The 22076-nt window shown below is 39.2% G+C and overlaps 1 protein-coding gene across 5 annotated transcripts in view; it reads right to left on the bottom strand.

Annotated features, from left to right (window-relative positions):
* Window positions 1-22076, bottom strand: part of ubr4 (ubiquitin protein ligase E3 component n-recognin 4) — a 203153-nt gene that overhangs the window by 19654 nt on the left and 161423 nt on the right. For all 5 annotated transcript variants that reach the window (XM_063032895.1, XM_063032894.1, XM_063032896.1 and 2 more), the window contains 10 exons: window positions 20211-20352; window positions 17181-17262; window positions 16923-17096; window positions 12541-12662; window positions 11233-11430; window positions 10155-10235; window positions 9899-9986; window positions 9616-9743; window positions 2974-3081; window positions 801-920 (listed from right to left, as the gene is read on the bottom strand). In XM_063032895.1, the coding sequence (XP_062888965.1) occupies window positions 801-920; window positions 2974-3081; window positions 9616-9743; window positions 9899-9986; window positions 10155-10235; window positions 11233-11430; window positions 12541-12662; window positions 16923-17096; window positions 17181-17262; window positions 20211-20352 (1243 nt within the window). The remainder of the gene's footprint in view (window positions 1-800; window positions 921-2973; window positions 3082-9615; window positions 9744-9898; window positions 9987-10154; window positions 10236-11232; window positions 11431-12540; window positions 12663-16922; window positions 17097-17180; window positions 17263-20210; window positions 20353-22076) is intronic.

Genomic DNA, 22076 nt, shown 5'->3' with positions numbered 1-22076 from the left:
GAATGCCACTAACAATCACCTATTTGCTCAGTTCCTTGAGATTCCAATAGCTTAATGGCCCACTGGCTTTGTATCCCAAAACAAGGTTTAGCATATTTATCCACACCCCTCCCAGGTACCACATTTCCATTCACTCCCTATGCTCCTCGTCTTTTTAAACCATTGTTGATTAATCATTGCTGGCTGACTTTTTAACCACGATGAACGGGACATCCTCAACCCATGCCCTTTCTTACCAAGGACAAGGGCAGGAAATACATGGGAACATCATCACATACACTATCCCAACTTGGACCAACTGTACATCACTATTCTCTCCCATTGTATCACCACCGTGTACCCACCAACTCCCTAATTGTAAGGAGCTTGGGAGTCACCATTGCTCAAACTGTTTCAATTAATGCTGACATCACCGGCAGCCTTGTCACGAGAAAGAATGAAAATGGAAATGAACCTTACAAATGTATTAATGGACTACTGGACTTGGAATGAAGGGAAAGACAAAATTTACAGTCACACCAGTGCTCAGACTTGCAATTCCCACACGAACTATGGACTTTTGCAAAGGTCATTGTCTGCAACTGGAGTACCATGTCTTGACATCAATGATAAGTTCAGTTTTATTGCTACAAGGCTGCTGAGACTTACATAAGTACTTCAGCACAGACCTTATATCCAATGTTCTAGTTATTTACTCTTGTATGACTTCCACAGGTTTCTTTTCAGCTCCATTTATTATATTCTCCATGTTCAAACTAAATGAAAATATTTGATGTTGAGAACCTGGAATGTATACACACCCTGTCCTCGGTCAGTGGCTCCGCATTTGCTTCGTCTAGAATTATCTCCATGATGCTCAGCACTTGCTCAGCAACAGTTGCACCCCCACTATCTTTACTCTCCTGTTCAGCCAGCAGTGCCTACATAAAACAACAGAGATACATTAAGCAACAGCATCCAGTAATATATCAGTTCCACATTCAAATCTGAAATACTGAACAAACTATGTTTCTGGTTAGCCAAACTACAATAGATGTCAAACCTAGGGTATGAATTCCACGTGGTATTGGATTCCTTTTTTGATACGTCAGTCAGGGATCATAAACACATCATCTTGACTATTCTGCTTTCCGCACTATTACAATTCTAATATTTGTATTGATCCGTACGAATAGTTAACTTTTCCCCCACCAACAGATTAGTTTGTGTAGAATAGCCATTACTTTTTCAAAAAAACTAAAAGGAGCCTGGAAACTTGTCATTAATTGTAGTCCTCTACAGAGAAAGAACAACTAGGGGAAGACAGATGGTATCAGTAGTTCAGTAATTCTGGTCAAGTTGGCACCAAGCTGCAGCCGTGGCTCAGGCAGTTGTTTTTTTTATTTAAGTTCGAAGAGATAGTTTTGGAATGGGGCTGTGTTATTTTTTTTATCTAGAGATACAGCCCCGTCTGGGCCTTCAAGCTGCACTGCCCAGCTACCCCCAGTAAATCTAATCTATAGGCATCCGTTAGTCTTGTGAGACCATGGATTTGTGCCTTGGAAGGTTTCCAGGGCGCAGGCCTGGGCAAGGTTATATGGAAGACCGATCTCCACGCCACCGATGTTGTCCAAAGGAAGTGCATTAGGACCCATACAACTTGGCACCGGCGTCGTCGCAGAGCAATGTGTGTTAAGTGCCTTGCTCAAGGACACAACACACTGCCTCAGATGAGGCTCGAACTAGTGACCTTCAGATTACTAGACCGACGCCTTAACCACTTGGCCACCCGCCAACACAATCTAACCTAATCACAGGACAATTTACAATGACCAATTAACCTACTAATCAGTACATCTTTGGGCTGTGGTGGGGGGAAACCAGAACATCCAGACAGAACCCACAAATTCCACAGGGAGGACGTGCGGACTCCTCACAGAGGACATCAGGTCTGAACTCATACTCCAACACCCTGAGCTGTTATAGCATTATGCTAACTGCCACACTACAGATTAGGGTTTAACGACAACGATGTGGAGTAGAGGCACGTCATGGGATCGATGGCACAGGGTTGAATCGGAAGTCTGGAAATCGAGGCCCACTGGCCAGAGCCCAGTCTGCCAATCTCTGCTGGAGAGGTCGAAGCCCAATGTCTGCAAGCGCGAGTCTGCTGGAGGCATGTCCTGTGGTTAAAGGACTGTATTTCCGTGTGTAGCAGGGAGAAAAAGAGCTTGTTTTTGTTGTGGCTTTGTTGCTTGTTGTGCTCTGTGTTGTTCCATCGAGCATCGTAGGCATGCTATGTCAGCACCTGAATGTGTGGGATCATTTGTGGCTGCTCCCTTGTTAAGCAAATGACACATTTCACTGTATGTTTTGACGTACACAGGATAAATAAGTTTGAATTTTGATTTGGGTTTAGGGTTAGAGGTCAGGCCTCTGTCCACGTTCGAAGTCCAGCGATGTGAACGTGGGAATGAAGGGCATCCATGGATGCTGGGCTGCCACAGGATAGGATGGATGGCCATGCAAGCAGGAGGCATGAGGGCTGGTCAGTCAGTGTGGCTGGAGTACAAGCCTGGATTTCGTGTCTCCATCTTTGACTACTTCGGGGGGGTTGACACCAATACTGAAGGTCAAATGGAAATCTGGAAGTCGAAGCCCAATGGCCAAAGCCTGGAAACTGGAAGCCCAGCCTGGAGTTGGGGGACTGTCCTTGTGTGTGAGCGGGTTGTTGGGAGGGAGGAAAGAGCTTGTTTTGCTGCTTGTTGTGTTCTGTGTTGTTCTGCCAAGCATTGTGGGCATGCTATGTTAGTGCCAGAATGTGTGGCAACAATTGCTGGCTGCCTCCAGCGCATCCTTAGCAATGTTGGTTGTTGACTCAAATGGCATATTTCATTTTATGTTTTCCTGTACGTGTGATAAATAAACCTGAATCTATCAGTAGCTAGTTAAGTTATGATCACACTAAGTTTACATTACTTCCACTTGACTTACCAAGTTGAGTGTTCCCAGCATTACATTAAGTGGGTTCATTTCTGGTTTAATCAGTTGCTGCCGATTAACCTTCACCTTTACACAATAACTGAACAGCTTCAGCAGCACCTAGCGAGAACAGGAAAAGCAACATGGTCATATTATACTTGACTTACATTTCAATAACCAACTTTGCACTGAGCTGAAGAATTTCAAGTACCATTTACATTGTTCTGGTAAATACTGTGGGAGGGATTAAATTAAAACAGGGCTAGTGTTTTTCAAATGAAATGTATTCTCTGAATAACTGCATCACACTCATTAAGGGGAATCGCACATTAAAGATGCTTATTTGATGCCCAAATTTTCATTTGGTCCATATAATACACTACAAAATCAATAATGTTACTGGGACAGGGGTTCAATACGTAGAGAATGTGTCCTTCTTTTAAACAGAGACTTTACAAGGTAGGCAATCCAGCTACGATTCATCTGGTTCCTCCACATTTTAAGAAAAGCACAAAAAATAAGAAGCAAGTTTTTGTTGGCTCTGAAGGCATAGGATCTGAACATGATCATCAATAGTTGCCAAACCTCCAGTTAGGGATTCAACAGAACCTATTAATTGGCACTTGGTTTAGTAATGTGCAAGCATAACTAACTGGAATTCTTCCTCAAGAAATGACAGTAATACTTAAAACATTCATTGAGTAACTATGGCGATGTTGCAGTGACAAGAGTAGCGTAGAAGTCAGGTGCTTGTCAAATGGAGCCTCTCTCAATTAGGAGTGTGCTGGATAGGCAGTGACCACTTGGATTGATAATCATAGCATTACTCAGGAGGTGAAATACCATCCTAAAAAAGAGCAGTCCATCTGATCAAACCCTCTTCTATTGGAAACAACATCTACACTCTTTGTTATTAATGCACCATAACTCCAGTATGAATTTTCCTCGTAGTACACTGCAACAGGATTACTGCAATTGTTCCACCACCTCCAATACCAAGAACAAGCGCAGCAACATCATGGAATTAACACCGCAGAATCATATAGCACGGAAACAGGTCCATTTTTATACTGGATATCATACACACATCTATACTAATTTCGTTTTCTATCACTTGCTGACATAATGGCATTTCAAGCATTCATCGGAATTCTTCTTAAATATTGCGAGAATACCTGCCTCCACTAAACCCTCAGACAGTAACCTTTGGGTGGGGAAAAAAAGTTACTCAAATACAATAAATACATTCTTCTGATTCTAGATATTTTTGCTAAAGGGAAATATTTCTCATCATCTGTAATGCTGCCTTCTCTCCAAGAGAAATAAACCACAGCCTCTCCACATAGATAACATAGTCCACCCCAGGCAAAATCTTGGTGACACAAGAGACTGCTGATACCAGCATATGGAGCAAAATATAAACTGCTGGAAGATCTCTACAGGCAAGCAGTATCTGTGGAGGCAAAGATATGGCTGATGATTCAGGCTGAGATTGAATCAGATCCTACTTCACTCTTATCAAGGTTGCCAGGGCCCTTTCACTCACTTATTAGTCTCTTTTGAAGGTATTGTTTCACATTTTTCAGGATTAAATTCCATCTGTCATTACTCTGTCCCATTTTACCAACTAATCAATATTGTTCTGTAGCTGAAGATTACCCCTCCTCACCATTAACAATGCCACCAATGTCACCTCTCTACTGACCATAACTTCAACATGCAGGGCCAGATAACTAATGTACATAACAAATTGTCAGGACCTCAGTACCAACCCCTGCAGTACATCATTGATGACAGGTTTCCAATTTAATAAAGAACAGACCTCAACCATCGCCCTTTGCCTTAGATCCCATGGGCTCCTATCTTTTGGAGGCATTTCCCCATGACGATGGTGCTAATGACATTCACGTAGAGTGCACCATCCTTTACAATATACCTTATGACCTCTTTGAAAAGTACAATCAAATTTGTCAGACAGGGTCTCCCTAATAAAGCCACACTGAATGACTAATCTCTACCTCTTCAGGTACAAATGAATCCTAGTATTCAGAAATCTTTTCCAATAATTTCACTACCAATGACATTAGATTTACATTTCAATATATACCTGGCATATCCTTACTGCCTTCATGAACAAAGGTACTTCTATCTAGTTCCTGATCTAACCATCAGTCATGTCCTCCCTTTCATCCCGTGAGAGTCAGGGACACATCAGTTCCTGGAACCTGTCTTTAAGCTTACAAAAACATCTAATACCTCCTGTTTGATAGTAATTTCTTCCAGAAGTCCAACCATTCCCCTATTATGAATTCTCTTACAATTTCTCAGTGAATATAGATCAGTAGTATTCATTCAATGCCTCATCCATATCCTCCAGTTCAAACAGATTACCACTTTGTCCCTGACTTGATTCTTTCACTGGTTACCCTCTTGTCCTTATTATACTTCTCTTCCACCTCCCCCTCCAAGAGCCCACCCAGTTTTTATTCTCCCGTAGGGCTTCTCGTTTTCAATTCTCTACATACAGTATGCCATTAGCTACCTTTCTTAAAGAAAAATCTTTTCCTCAATACCCCGTGATCCACACTCCTTGCACTCATTAGCCTTACCTTTAACCATTAGGGGGAAATCAAAGACACCCACTGCATTGGTAGACTAACCTGAAAATAGAAGGCTTTTGATGTTTCTTGCTAAATGATCTTAAGCCCCTTAATTAGCAAACCATGAGGATGCTGGGCCAATTCCAGTTCAGGTCCAACCTATCAAACTTGCCAGCTTTCATCTTCCCCAGAAATGATTCCAGTGATCTACAAATCTCCAGATGTTCCCCTTTCCTATCATCAACTTTCTTCTGATTCTTATGCTGGCACACAACAGCAGCAGAAGTAATCAACAATGCGCTAATTCTTAATCTGCTACCTAGCTCCCCAAATTCAAGTGGCAGGGACCTCATTCCTTAAGCTGCTTCTGTTGTTAGTGTCAAAATGAATATTTGCCATCTGATTTAGACTGCCCAGCAACCATTATGTGATGTCTTTGACACTGGCATCAGGGAGGCAGCACACTACATTGGATTCATGTATTTGGTCACAGAAGCTCCCGTCTATTTCCCCTCCCTACTGAATCAGAGTCATACAGCACAGGAACAGCTCATTTGGCTCGTCGAGTTTATGCCAACCAGCAGCATCAATTTACATCAATCTGTTTTCTTCATATTTCTATCAACACCCTCATAAATTAGAATTAACCTACAAACCTGCAGACCTTTAGGATATGGCAGGAAACCTACAAGGAAAATACCATGTAGACAAGTACAGAACTGAGTACTGAAACTAGGAATCTGAAGCTGCAAGGCAGCAGCTCTGCCAACTGTACCATTCACAAGTCTCCCAGCACCATAGCTCTTAAGATTCTTGTTCCTCCCTTTGTAAAAATCTGAGAAACTCAGTGAGGTGATCCTGACTATACACCACAGAGAGAAATAGACCCCATTGTTTTCCATCAGCTCTCCCAGTCACACACCATCCAAACTGTGTTTCACCTGTTCATTGTAGTTTTATTATAATCCTGGAATTTCCTCCCCAATAGCCTGTCACAACGATTGCAGCTTTTCCAAAGTCAGCAACACCACCCATGAGCAAATAAAGTGAGAACTTTTACCATTCATTCTTATTGCTGCATTAAATTTGGGTTTATCACAGCTATGGCCCTCCCTTCAAATACAAGGCATAAAGTAAACAATACACTACTCAACATTTATTGAAAAGAGTTGCTTCTATGATTGCTATAACATACTGATATCACGAAAGCAATGCCTTAGTTTCAAATTTTCTGTTAATGCATAACCAATCATTAGAAGTGACCTCTCATCCAGTCACTCAGTTTACTGAAGGTAATTGCTGGACTGCAGAGAAAGATACAACACCGTGCACTCTGTGGGGAGAGTCACAAGGGTTAATACTAACGAAAGGGAGTCACCCACAGCTTGCAGCTGTGACATGATACAAAGGAACTACTTGGGGAAGATTCTGAAATAAAGAATTTACGTTCATGTGCAAAGGCAGAGACAGTTTAGGAGGAGTCAGCATGGTTTTCTCTGGGGGAAACTGTGTCCAAAGTTTGAGGAATTAACTATGAAAATTGATGAAAGCAGTCCGGTGAATATTGCTTGGAATAGAGGGATTTAATTACAAGGAGAGAATGATTAGGCTCAGTTAATTCTCACTGGAATAATACATGAGGCTGAAGAGAGACCTCAGAAAGGTTTTAAAAAATTATGAGAAAAAGGGCAGATAGAGTATTTTACAAGGGCAGGGGAGACTAGATCTCGAGGAGACATTTAAGGTGAAAAGGGATGCATTTAAAGGAGATCTCAAGGGGGAAGTTTTTCCACAGAGAGAATAGTGATTATCTGGAAAGAGCTGCCAGAGAAGATGGTAGGGGCAGATATAATTGCAATAATTAAAAGGTATAGAGGGTCAGATCTAATGTAGACAAATAGAATTAGTCTAGATAGGCACCGCAGTTGGCAAGAATGAAATGGGTCAAAAAGACCCTTTTCTGTGCTGTGCGAATCATTGAAATCCAGCTGCACAATAGCATTATTTACAACAATTCTAGTCAGTTCTGATACTTCCAGAAAACAGTCCTTACTTGTGCAATATTCTCTTTTTTAATAATGTGATTATACAGTTGCCACAATCCCCTTGGGAAAAGGTGCAAGATATCAATTTACTCCGGCTCAAGAAATACAGTCCTGCTCCCATACTGAAACTGTTTGATCAGCATTAGAAGGCGTTTTCTTAGTCACAAAAATTTCAAAACACAAGAAAGTTATTTATGGGTGACAGAAATATGATTATGACCAGGAGCAATCGTAAAGGTCTAATTGGCAAAATACTGTGCTTTGTAAAATTCTCGCAGATCCAGTTTCGAGAGGGTCATGTGACACCACCCCAATAATAACGAACAGTAGCTTAGTGATTTTGCTCTTGAACATGGACTAGCAATCTGAGGCCCAATCAATATCAGAGAACTTTTTACAAATCTAGAATTAAAGAACCTGTAAATTACATACACAACTGTTTAAACATCATCATACACTGTCAACTAAACATTTGCAGGAATATTTAGAATCTCAGTAAAGATAATGCTAGGGGCATAGAACAATACCATGTCAGAGAAACCTCGGAGCAAAGGCCCCAGTAAAATAGGTATCAGACCCTTAGGTTTTTCTTATAATTAGATAGCAAATTATCATATTTTTACTGTACTCTTGATATTATTCACGTAAACGTTGTCTTCACCCTGCCTCAAAAAACTTGGTATCCTTCCAAAAGTGCCCAGAATTTAAAACAATATTGTAACCACAGTTTAATTAGTGAATTATATCAACTTAGCATAACTTAATTGGCTTTGTACTTTTAAGCCTCTTTATATAAATGAAAGGGTCTCTGATGCCCTTATAACGGCTTGCCTTGCTGTCAAAGATTTAAGTATGTTCCAGATCTTGCTACTTGTGCATGTGCTGTAGTTAGATTATATAACCTATCATTTTCATTACAGTCATAGAGAAACAGCACAGAAGCAGTCCTTTTGGCCCATCTAGTCCATACCCAAACTATTTAAACTGCCGACTCCCATTGACCTGCAAATTACTTTTCTTGCAATTTGCATCTGCCAAGTGTTACTTTGTATGCCTTCTGAAGTTCTGTATGCCACCATTACACCGAACTGCTTCACACATTTTATGCAGCTTGTAAGCAAAGTGCTGAGGCCCAGCATGGCAACAGACTGGGTGTATAGGAGGGACGGGAGCAGGGTGAAGAGGAAGAACAGCAAGTTTTGCTTGAAGCTGGAAAAGAAAAACCCTGGTAACAGGCAAATCTGTGGCACAGGTAACAATCAAAGCTGTTAATAACAGAATAGCGTAACATTACAACAAAAAAAAGAAAATCTTGAAACAACTCTAACAAGCTCAATTAAAATAAACTATGGATTCAAATATCAACTTAAGTACATCAAGTCTAAAACTGTCTGTTGTTCACATTGATTCCAAGCCATGCTTCTGAGTGGTAAGGAATTATTGAAATGACATTTTGTTCTGAAGTCTGACATCGAGAGACCGGGAACAAAACACCAGCAAACAAGCATCAACAAATCTTGGGCTATTATGCTCTTGCATATGCGTAAGAACCTCAAATTAGCTGACATATCCTGTAAAAATCTTGCCTAGGGCTAGTATTCCAAGGTTTAGGTAGTATGTATCAAAGGGAGCTGTGGTCCTGCTGCAGTCAACTGCAGGATGCCACCAAGTTTTCCAGGTTCTTTGTTCAATGGACTTGGGAGCTTAATAACTGATTCAAGTACTAAACTGTGGAAGAATACAGGCTAACATTTTACCAGTTTGTCATCAAAAATGCCTGGAGAAGATGTCATTATTTCACATATTTGGCCGCAATCTCAACCAGGCCAACTTGCTTTGGAGTTGGGGCAATTTGGAGAAAATAGAAGAATCAAAAATGTCCAAAATGAGATCGAGGAAGAGGAGAGAAAAGTGATCAGCGACAGCAGCAAAATGCAATTAAGTAGATCTGAATGTTTGTCTGGTACATTTGGACAATTATTTTATAGAACACCTACTCTGATACTCACAGTTAAAAGGTGGCGACCTTGCTTGAAGTCTTTGATCCCAGCCAATCTGGTTAGCATACATTCAAGGCCACCACACTGGGCCATTACTCCTGCCATTTTATACACTTCCTCCTCATCCTCTTCCTCATCTAAAAGGAAAGAATAATCAAAGTAACAGCAACCACTGTAGACATACATGGACATTTATTCTTCAGTACAGGAGAAATCTCTAATGACTTAGAACTCATCTTGGGTTAAGAGGAAGTGATTGAAGACATGAGAAGCGTGATAGAGATGTATTTACCTGTAGTTGAATCCAATGATTCAATAAACTCCTCAGTTGCATCCCCTAGAAGCCCTCGCATTCGGTAGATTATACGCATTGGTTCCCCCTGTGCAACGTTCATACATATTAGTTGTTCAATAATCTCTTTGATTTCAGAGCAATTATTCTTGGGGCAAACATATTAGTCCATAATCAATCTTTTCACTGACCCATTCAGAGCTACCCAACAATTCCTCTCCAACAGCAGCAACCAAATTTGGAGATCTACACTCACCTCATTAGCAGGACACCAGACCTTTTTATACACTTCAGCCACAGGCAGATCCAAGCTGATGATTTTATTGTTTACTAGGAGCTGGAAAGAAAACCACAGCCATTAAAAAATTCTGTTTACTTGATATAACTAAAGATCTTCGTCAAACTCTCTAAAATGGTACAAACTGATTGACTATTGACAGAATAAGATCTTTAATTAGGAAGTGGCTTGTCATTAAAAGTGGCTGGAAAAGATATTGCTGGTGTTTGACATAGCTGGCTATAATGGTAGCTGCGCCAAACTGTCTTGGGGAATGGGAGGAGTGATAATGTGGAGAAAACAGAAAAGAATGTTCAAATTAAGTGTGGGAAAGGGCAAAATCACATATGTTCAGCATCAATTCTTTAGATAAATTAAAACTTGAGAGTAACTTGGAACACTGAAATAGATGTGGCACGGTAGCATAGCAGCTAGCGTAATAGATAAAAGCACCAGCAACTGGGGTTCAATTGCCACTGTTCTCTGTAATGACTCTACATTTTCCTTGTGACAGTGTGGGCTTTCCGGTTCCTCCCCACATTCCAAAGGCATACGAGCTAGTAAGTTGCTGGACCTCCTGGAGGCATGCGACACTTGTGGGCTGTCGCCAGCAAATCCTAGGTCTGCGTTGCTCGTTGATGCAAACGTTGCATTTCTCTGTATGTGTTAATTTACATGCGGCAAATTAAGATTTAAGATTTAGGTAAGATTAGCTTTAATACTACTTCAACTATCCCATTGGTTACCTCCAACACTAAATGAAAAAACAATTAAAAGGAACAGAACAACCTCCAGGGTACATTCTATTCTGAGTTGATCATACCACTCCATCTCCCTCCCTTATTGTGTCTTGAAATTATTTATGTTAACATCACTGTTGGAGGATTTTGCTGCAGGTACTGTAGTTCAAACTAGATGTGGAATATAAATTCAACCTTGCCCACAAGGACTATGAAGTTACAATCTTGAATTTACAACAGAAGGTTTCTGTGAGTTTATAACAAGGACTTTGTTGGAGCCAGGACACTAATTTTTCTGTTTCAATATTGATTCATACCTCCATCCCACTGTCATCTTCTAGCAGTGCTACAAGGTCGCAGTCCTGACAAATCTTATTCTTGATGTCTCTCATGAGAGGCCCAATGCCAGGCTCGTTGCTGCTGTAGGGATTTCCTGGCATTCTGCCCTGAAGGAAATCTTCCTGCTGAGGATCCTTTTCCAAGGTCACAAAGAATTCTGTCACTTCATTTTCCTCCTGCCAAGAAAGCAGATCTATTGAGAAAGACATTCATCCTTATTTTCGAGTTAACAACATTGAATAACACCAGCCTCCAAATTATTATGAGAAAAAAATGTTTGCTGTCCACGTTTAGGAAACTGATAAAAATACATTTTTGTCACCATTTCCCATAAAATTAAGTTCTTTCCACTCAGCCATCTTAACTCCCCCCATCAGGAACTCTCTACTCCACACCCAACCTTTCCCTAATCATTACAAAAAGATTGAACAGGTTGCTAACAATCTCAGTACCCTAATTTCTGATTCTACCTTTGCTGCAACAAGACTGCTTTCTTGAATCTCCATTTTATTGTCTCCATAGGATTACCTGAAGCCTCCATAGGACTTTTAGTCTTCCAGTACTACCAGCCTCATATTCCAGCTCCTCCCCCAACCATGCCATACGCCACCTGAGATCCACACTTGGCAATTCTCTCTTTAAAAAACTTCCAGTTTCTCCGACTCTTTTAAAGGTATTTCCTTAGAATCCGCCTCACTGAACAAGGTCCCTCCTTTTAACCTCTCCTTTGGCTCATCATTTCATTATTCTCCTTTTATTTTACAAAGGCAATGGGCACTTTTCTACAGCGATAATGTTAAAGCTGATGTTGCTCTTAGCTTCAATGATATGTTGTTTGATTAAATAGGTGGCATCTTTACACACCATAGAAATGTACACATTTCTTAGGGCTCAACGTGGGAGCGTCACCTGAGTTAATTTTGCGCATTTTACAAAGTCTGAACGTAAATTACAAAAAAACCCCGAATTAATTGATAACGAATTAATTGAAGGAATACAGCCATTTATAGGAATAGAATTGAGGCTAAATGGTGTGCATACTGCTTCTCAGATACTGAAGTGGACAATTCCTTCCCAAAAGGGAATAGACAAATACAGCCTCTACGACACCATGCTCATCCTGAGAAAACATATACAGAAAACTGACAATGGAATACCTTTTAGGTATAGTCAGTCTTTGGCTGGTAATGAATGAATAAGATTCACTACATTATAACATAGCTCATTTATAGAGAAAACTAGCGCTGAACCAAATGCACTTATTTTCATCATTCCTTTGTACTTACTGGGTAGATAATGCTGCATAACCGCTCAAAGATGAAGACTGGTGTTCGGTAATCATCAAGACTGTATCGCTTAGCTGTTTCAATGCAGACAGCCATGAATGCCTTTGTTTCTGACTCTGTGCCTACAGAAACGCGTGGATTAAAACTGAATAAGCGTCATAGGCAGATATCATTTTCAATCCTACAAGTAACTGAGCCTCCAATGTTACCAACCTGAAATGCTGACAATATAAACTACTTTCTGACATTCTAGTCTGTATTAACATCATTGAAATGGCAACCATTTAACAAGACAGAAAAAAATTGCACCTACTACCTGTCTTCAAAAGGGACACGGCATAACAGTGGTTAAAAAATCTTTAGAGTGAAGGATGTTAATGTTCTGAGTGCCATGTGGTCATTAAAAATTGCTTGGATATTGGCATTAAGGACATGGCTGGGAACAGGGTGTGGAAGAGAAAGATTCAAAAATACATGGGACTCAGGGAGCAGTACTATCAGCTGGCCCTGTTAAATAAAAGAATAAATTAAGACAGGGAAAGAAAAGATCCTTAGCCCAGAAAGTCATAAGTGCTGGTATGTGTTCAGCCAAGGAATAATGAAGACACAAAATCCTGTGTGTGTGAGTACTTACAGCCCATTAAGTGGCATCATTGTACTGGACAGAGTATAAAAAGAGATACTTAAAATAAGGAAATTTCAATGATCTTATTGTTCGAGCAAACCAAGTTGGCAAAAGTAGCTTAGAGGATGATTCATGAACTGCATTTTCGACAGCTTTCTGGAATGATATACCAAACAAAGAGCAAGACAGGAAGCTATTTTAGATTTAGTACTGTGGAATGAGGCAGGATTAATTAATTAGTAAACAATACTCTCAAGAAAAGTACTCAATGAATGCATTGTTTGACATTGAAGTGCTTATGGACTGAAATAAGGATGTGAAATTTAAACAAAAGTTATCTATATGTATGAAAGGCAAATCATCAGATATACAAATTGAAATCTAAGATTTGATAACAGTAGACAATGAACACATTAAAAAAAAATCTCAACAGATTTTCATTCTCATAAAGAACTAAAACTGCACCAGGAAAGTGATATAAATATGGTTAGCATAAGCCCTTCAAGTATTAGATTAAAAGACTTGAAATGTTGCTTAAAAGAGAAGCGAGCTTGAGAATTGGGAGGGTTTCATAAATCATGCAGATGATTTAGAAGAAATTGAGTAACTTAGCAAAGTAGAAAAATGACAGCAAACAAGTAATACAATAACAGACCAACAGATTTAACATATAAATAGAAAAGTATCATTAAATATCAGCTGCTTAGAGGCCGCGGAAGGAGAAACTAAGATAATAAGGAAATGGCTAAGGCTTAAAATAAGCATTTGATACTCATGTATCAAACCTACAAAATTTATAGAACCAAGAGCCCTGAGAGTGAGCAATATAAAGTAATAATTTCTAATAATTAGCCATGAGCAGTCAAGGTATTTGAATTGATTGTAGTAAAAATACACCTGTATCTGGAAGGTCCAACTATTGGTGAGTTAGTATCCTGGCAAAAACTGCACTATGAAGACAAAAGAGCACTCCAAGCAACTCCACGACAAGGTTATTGAAAAGCACAAATCAGGAGTTGGATAAAAGAAAATTTCCAAGTCACTGAATATCCCCTGGAGAATTAAATCAATCATCAAGAAATGGAAAGAATATACCACAGCTGTAAATCAGCACAGGCTGCCCTCAAAAACTGAGTGACTGTGCAAGAAGGGGACTAGTGAGGGAGGCCACCAAGAGACCTATGACAATTCTGGAGGAATTACAAGCTTCAGTGGCTGAGATGGGAGAGACTGTGCTTACAACAACTGTTGCCTGAGTACTTACCAGTCGCAGCTTTATGGGAGAGTGGCAAAGACAAAGTCACTGTTGAAAAAAAAACACTGGAAATCTTGGCTGGTGTTTGCCAGAAGGCATGTGGGACACTATGAAGTCAGCTGGAAGAAGATTCTATGATCTGATTAAATGAAAATTGAGCTTTATAGCCATCAGACTAAACGCTATGTTTGGCGTAAGCCAAACACTGCATGTCATCAAAAACACACCATCCCTACTGTGAAGCATGGTGGTGGCTGCATCATGCTGTGGGGATGCTTCACTGCAGCAGGCCCTGGAAAGCTTGTGAAGGGAGAGGGTAAAATGAATGCAGCAAAATACAGGGAAATCCTGGAGGAAAACATGATGTAGTCTCCAAGAGAACTGCGACTTGGGAGAAGATTTGTTTCCCCAAGCATAAAGCCAAAGTTACACAGGAATAGCTTAAAAACAAGAAAATTAATGTCCTGGAGTGGCCAAGTCAGAGGCCAGACCTCAATCCAATTGAGAATTTGTGGCTGGTCTTGAAAAGGGCTCTTGTCTCACAATCTCCATGCAATCTGACAAGAGTTTGAGCAGGTTTGTAAAGAAGAATGGGGGAAAATTGCAGTATCCAGATGTGCAAAGTAGATAGAGACCTATCCACACAGACTCAAGGTTGTAATTGCTGCCAAAGGTGCATCTACTAAATACCTGACTTAAAGGGGATGAGTAATAATGCAATCAATTGTTTTGTGTTTAATAATTGTATTAAATTTAGACCAATTTGTCTAAATTTGTTTTCACTTTGACACAAGGGTGTTTTCTGATGATCAGTGTCAAAAACGCCAAATTAAATCCACTGTGACTCAAACTTCCGGGGGGGGGGGGGGAATAATTTTTTATAGGCACTATTTTGTTAACGCCTGGTTCTTGGGAGTTTCTAACTCTGCTTTGTTACCTAATGTGCACTGATGTGGTTTACTTTGCTCTAATTTTAAAATTGCCAAGTTAACTTCCATCTCATTCCCTCTCTGCATTCTCAATCAAATTTCCATCTCATTCCATGATGGACTGGGGGTAATATATTGACAAAGATGGAAGATTAGTTTGTGGTCATGAAACAGAACAGCATCAATTCATTTATGGACTGATAGGATGTAATCAGTGCAATCCCGCAGGGATATAGCTCCAGTTATACATTCAATATCCATGATTTATTTATATTTAAATTATTATTTGCAAAAAAGCAAGGTGGGAAAGATAAATTGAGAGGAAAATACAGAGGTCGCATACGACTGGGAAATAACAAGTTAGAGGGAGAATAATAGAGAAATAAGAAATTATTAATTTTGGATGGAATATTATTATTTTTAAAGAAAAGGAAAATAGAGAACAACAGTGTACTGTGGAATTTGAGTATCCTGGTTCCAAAATTACAAGAAGTTACGTATGTAAATAAGCAATTTGGTACACAAATGAAATGTGGTCTTCAGTGCAAGTGAATTGTACTAATATGTATGGACAGTGATTGTGTGGCATTTTAGTAAGATTAAAATGAACTATGTGCAACTTTATCCATCTACTTAGGAAAGGATAGCCTTTACTAACTTCAGGCTTTGATGGGATTGTCCCAGAGGAGAGATGGAGTAGAAAGATTCCTGTTTTCTGGAGTTTAGAAGAACAAGTGATGGGCTTCACCTACAAGTTCAGGCATGAGAATAGTGATACAGTTTTTCTATCCAAGAACAAATTAATGAAGCTGTGAAAATAGAGGTAATAGAGAAAAATATAAAATACAAAAACATTTCCCTAAAACTTCAAAAAATTGTTAAATGAATACGATTTCAATTTCATGTTCACTATTTCAGGACAGATGAAAAATTTCTGTCAAATGATACTAGAGCTTGGAGACCAAACAGACCTGAAAAACTAGCTCTTAGGACAAAAACGTGCAATATGAATCTTCAAAATTAGAAAAGCTTTTAAAGACAAGAGCTCTTTCAGAGGCCTGTAAAAGGAAGTGATAGGTCGTCTTCTAAATTATAAATCTGAAATGGTAGCGTGTCCCATTGTGTAATTACGCACTACTCTTATGTAATAACTTGGCAAGAAATTGTGTACATTAGGTTCCTGGTCATGGAATAAGAACCTGGGAGAATTTCCCTACTCTTCCTTGAGTCATATCCAAAAGGGAAGATGTGACTTCTTTTTCCCCATATCTCATTCAAAAGGCAGCACCAGATAGCACAGTATCAAGAGTACCATTCTATAAGCTCAAGTCCTTGCAGTGGAACTTGAACCCATAAACGTCTGACTCAGAGGCAAGTGTGCTAATGTTGGAGTCATAGATGACACATACCATGTACTATTATCTGCATAATCAAGGCAGGCATTCGAAGGAACTTAGAGGTTCAACTAAATTTCCTGGCTTGATTTCTTATTTTAAACATTACATGTACACATCTTTTCTTCTCCTTTATACAGCTAAATTTTAAGGAAGTTTGAATTTGCCCATGTAATCACCTGTTGTCATATCCTCCAACATCTCCAGCAACATGTCTTGTGTCTCATCAATAAGTTTTGTTCGTTGGACCACAAGTTTTCGCAGACACAAGTAACCATTGAGCACTGTGCCCACCAGGCGGCTCTTGAAATGACGTTTTATTGATTCCACCTCCACAAAGGATGAAAGCAAGGCTGAAAAAGGGAGCAAAATATATAAATCACAATACTATCTACATGTTGGTGCACTGGCATTGGAATAGTCAGTGTATATCTCACCAGTAAGGCTTTTTAATGCATATCCCTGTTGCAAGTCAGTGCTGAGAGTTGCCTCCTCCAGTGCTAGTAAATGAGCAATTTCCTAAGATAAGAAATGACAATGGCATTACAACATTAGAATTTAGATATAACATTACAAGTTAATTCAGCTAATACTTTGCCATTTTGAAAGCACTGATTTCTCTAAAGTTTATTGAGGCAAAGAATCCATTCAGAATCTCACTCAAAAAGCTATTGTTTTTAAGCAGAAGGTTTGACATCACAGCTGAACCCACCTCTGTCTTCATGATACATATACAGTACTGTGAAAAGTCTTAGGCACCCTAGATTTTTAAAATTTACTTTTTGTTTTAGATTTTTTTTTTGTCTTCTGCATTAAGGTTAGGGTTGTTGGGAGAAACGAGCAAACTTTAGATTTCCAAACATTCATTTTCAAAAAAAAATTAATGTTATAGAGAATTTTTTTGTATTTCATTAAAGAAAGTAAGATGTTAAGCAATAGTCCACTTTTCAAATAAAAACCTGATTACCTTGTAGGTATACAGCCCAGTGCATGAGTAAACAAAGATAACAACCAGGTGCTAATGATCAATGATATAATGAGTTGAATGAATTAAACTGATTAATTGAAATGGAAATGGGTGTATAAGGAATCAAATTTGTTGAAGGAAAACCAAACTAAAAGGCGAGGTTGTGGCAGAGTAACCTTCAAATCACCAATTCTTACACCATAGCAACAAGACACAAGGTGGACATCCTGCATCAGCAAGCTCTCTCCCAGGCAGAAATTTCACAGCAGGCAGGAGTTTCAAGATGTGCTGTCCAAGCTCTTCTGAGGAAGCAGAAAAATAGGCAAGCTTGAAGACAAGAAACACAGTGACTGACCATGGAAACGGAGTGCAGCAGATGAGAGATACAACAAACAGGCGTGCCTCCTAAATCAGAAATGGTGTTCACAAAAGAATTGCTGCCAAAAAGCTATTCCTCCAAAGTGGAAACAAAGCCAAGAGACTCACAAAAACACAATGACAGGGTCACTGAACAATGGCAGCAAGTACTCTGGACTGACGGGTCAAAATTTGAAATTTTTGGCTCAAACAGGAGGCAATTTGCCCATATAAGAGCTGGGGAGCATGACATAGATGAGGTCTGCAGCCAACAGTGAAGCATAGCAGAGGTTCCCTACAGGTTTAGGGCTGCATTTCTGCAAATGGAACTGGTGATCTGGTCAGAATGAATGGAATCCTCAATATTGAGAAGCACAAGCATATTCTCAGCCAACATGCAACACCATCAGTGAAGCGTCTGATTGGTCACAACTTCATTCTGAAGTAGGACAATGACCACAAACTCACAGCCAAGCTTTATCTTCAGTGAAAAGTGGAACAAGGAGTTTTGCAACAGATGGTATGGCCTCCACAGAGCCCTGATCTCACCATTATCAAGGCTGTCTGGGATTACCTGGAGTGACAAAAGCAAGTGAAACAGCCAAAGTCTACAGAAGAACTATGGCAAGTTCTCCAAGATGCTTGAAATAACCTACCAGTTGATTTTCTTATAAAACTGCATGACAGTGTACTTAAGAGAATTGAAGCAGTTTTAAAGGTGGTCACACCAAATATTAATTTGATTTAGATTTTTACTGTTTACTGCTCCTTATAGTAATTTTCTTGACACTTAGAAACCTTGTTTCATTATTTTTGAAAGCATCTTTGCCTTACAGAATATTTTTACATGTGCCTAAGACTTTTGCACAGTACTGTAATTCTGGCAGGAGCCAAAGGATAATGATCTGCAGCCAATGTATTGTTGACAATTTAGCTAGATAACTAACCTGGCTAAAACTGAGAATGCACTGAACCAGTTTCTAAGCTATGGGGCAAAGTCTGTTTGCTCTTATTCCTTATTAGGTCTCTAAAATTTCAGAATCAGGATCTCTCAGTTTTAATGGGTTTATGTTTGTCCAAGTCACTACTGCCTCTTCTGTGAAGAATTAGAAAAAATATTAAAGAAAAAACTTCTTGTGAAAAGCGATCGAATAATTTTATAGAGCATTGATCAAAATTAAAGGCAAAAACAATATATAGTCTCAAATGATGGAGAGAATTTTGTATATGAAGCAGGTACATTAGATTTACGTTATTTGTGCAGCAACAAAAACAATACAATAACAGAAAATTCTCATGTCAACATCTGATGAAAGGTAATCAAAAAGCTGCTCTCACCATAAGTGTTGCCTAACCAGCATTGTTTTTTTTTTTAGAATTTCTAATAAAATTTAGCTTCCTTAAAATTTAATGGAAATTTATTACCAAACTGATAAAATGGGTGGTAAAATCATGCTAAATGCTAAACTGAAATTCAGCTTCTCACATAATTACAAGGCATTTTAGACAAAGAATATCATTGTACTGAATATTTTTTTACATGATACTTAAAAATAAAAACACAAAAGGAGTAATCTGGCAACATGACTTAATCCTATGCACATATCAATTGTAAGATCACAATCCTAAAATTATGCAAGATATACTCAACTAATCTTGTAATTGAAGCTGAAACAACAAAGTATGGCTTGTACACCCTGACATCTCACGTGTAAATAAATATCTGATATGTCACATCATCTGTTATTTGCTGACCTAGATCACATGGAATCACTGGCAGTAGACATGTCTTGCACAACCAGACTAGAATCTTTTATCAACACCCAAACTGCACAACAGTATCCCCAGGGGAATTAGTGAGTATTTATTTTGGCATAAAGACCTACAATTCTCAGAAAGAAAAAACTGATTCAAACAGCTTGACATGATGAGAAAGCAGAGACAATGGAAATTTGCTAAGTGCTGCTTCTCTCAGAAGCTTGAAAAATTGCCAAACATCTGTGCAATTAAACAGCTTTAGTGGTGGCATGAATAGGTGGCAATATACTGCACATATGACAAACCGTTTTTGTAAAAATCCTGAAGCATGAGAGATTTCATGATTCATTTTACATTGAAGAAGACTGGGTCTTTGATTACAGACCTTAGTTATCAGGTTTCCAATGTATGGCAGCACTCCCCGAGCTGCCAGATATATCTTCCAATGAGCTGGTTTAATAAGCTTCTGATAGAGTGCGAGATACTCAGCTGCACATTCCCCAGCAACACTAAGTTCATCAAGGTAACTGGCAAAACAAAAATACAGTAATATTGATTTCCTCTGCAAACATTTTAAGCAGCAATTCATCCTTTATCATGGATGAAAACAAACTAAGATCACAGAATCACAAAGACTTGGTGGAAGAATGTCACAAATAAACTCTTCATTGTCAACCTCCTACCAACAAGTGCACTGCAACCTCAAACACTCATTGCATCAGATTTGCCTCATGTTACTTATGATTTTTCTGTCAATCACCTTCGTTTGATGTGGCTTGGTGACTGATCTATCAAAAGGAACAGTTTCTCCTGCCTTGATCTTTCACTTTTAAATATCCCTATCAGAAACTGCATTCAACAGCTGTTCCTCAGTTTTCCATTTTATTGTCAAAAATCCCTAAACCCTGCAGTTATTCCTGTAAGTCTCCTGAGCCCTCCTTTCCAAGGCCTTTTACATTTTTCTTTGTGTGGAGCACAGAACTGGACACGTATATCTGCTGTGCATTCATATTGGTTCATTGAGACTTTAAGATTTATGAATAAAAGGTCAAGATCTAGCATGGTTTTTTGACCACTTCCTGAATCTGCCCTGTCACCTCCAACAATTTATGTACATATACTCTCAGGTCTTTCTTTCAAAATATAATCCTATAGTTTATATTGTATTACTTTGATCTTCTTACTGAAATGTGACACTTATTATTAGTCTGACTTAAATTTCATCTGCCATATGTCCATTCATTCCATCAACCCATCAATATCCTCTCAGTCTTTCTCTTTTTATAGTTCACTCTCTGTAGATTTGTAAATTAGACTGTTTTTGAACAAACGTTTTGAATAGGTTCATTTGCCACCCTTCAGTTCTCAGGCATCCACAAATGCTTCAAAGATTGTGCCCAAAACCTTGGCAATTTTCATTCTTTTTAATTCAATCACTTTAGTGTGTATTCCATCTGAATGGGGTGACTCATCCCATGATAAGTACAGCTGGTCTATGCACACAATATTCCCCTTAAAAAGATCACTTTCATTGAAGTTTCTGGTGGTACAATGCAGTATACATTTGCTATTATGTCATGAGTTTGGCAGACACAATAGAGATCAAACTTCTATCTGTGTTGTGACTTGCGGTTAAGCAAATGGGCCTAGGGTCAGTGAAAATCTGCAGTCTATTGTGTTTTCCTGAGAAAGGCTTCAAGTTAGTCATACCCTCATTCTGCTATTTAATTCCACCATGCACAAACTCAAGCCTGGCTGTGAAAGGAGGAGGGTTGGATATGGGGCCAGCAACTCCATCCCGTAAAAACCCAAAGCTACAGAAGCACCAACAGAAGCTCCAAAGACCTCATCCCTGGGAGAGGAAGGATCTTTGCTTGGAAGGTGTATGAAGTCATGTGGTGAATGCCACAAGCCCTTGGAAGCCACAGGGCCAATCAACCTCCTAACAGAGGCCGGCCAAAGAGCATCCGGCGACATGATCATGAAGCTGACACCAAGAAGATGGGCTACACCTGGGGACAACTTAAAAGATTGACCCAGGACAGAGGTCTTTGGCGAGCTGCTGTCAGCAGCCTCTGCCCCAGAAGGAGTGTTGGGCTATATAACATCATCATCTTCCTATTTATAACAGAGCACAAAGATAAAATCAATTCTAACTGACCCTTGCTAGAATCAAACTTACGTGTTAACAAGCACATTAAGCCTGAAAAAAATCTTTTATTAAGATGGCAATTTATATAAAACAAGATTT

Source organism: Mobula hypostoma, chromosome 25 (assembly GCF_963921235.1).
Source record: "Mobula hypostoma chromosome 25, sMobHyp1.1, whole genome shotgun sequence".
Lineage (NCBI taxonomy): Eukaryota > Metazoa > Chordata > Chondrichthyes > Myliobatiformes > Myliobatidae > Mobula > Mobula hypostoma.
Note: the sequence above shows the minus strand (reverse complement) of the source record. Positions and strands in the feature narration are given on the sequence as shown.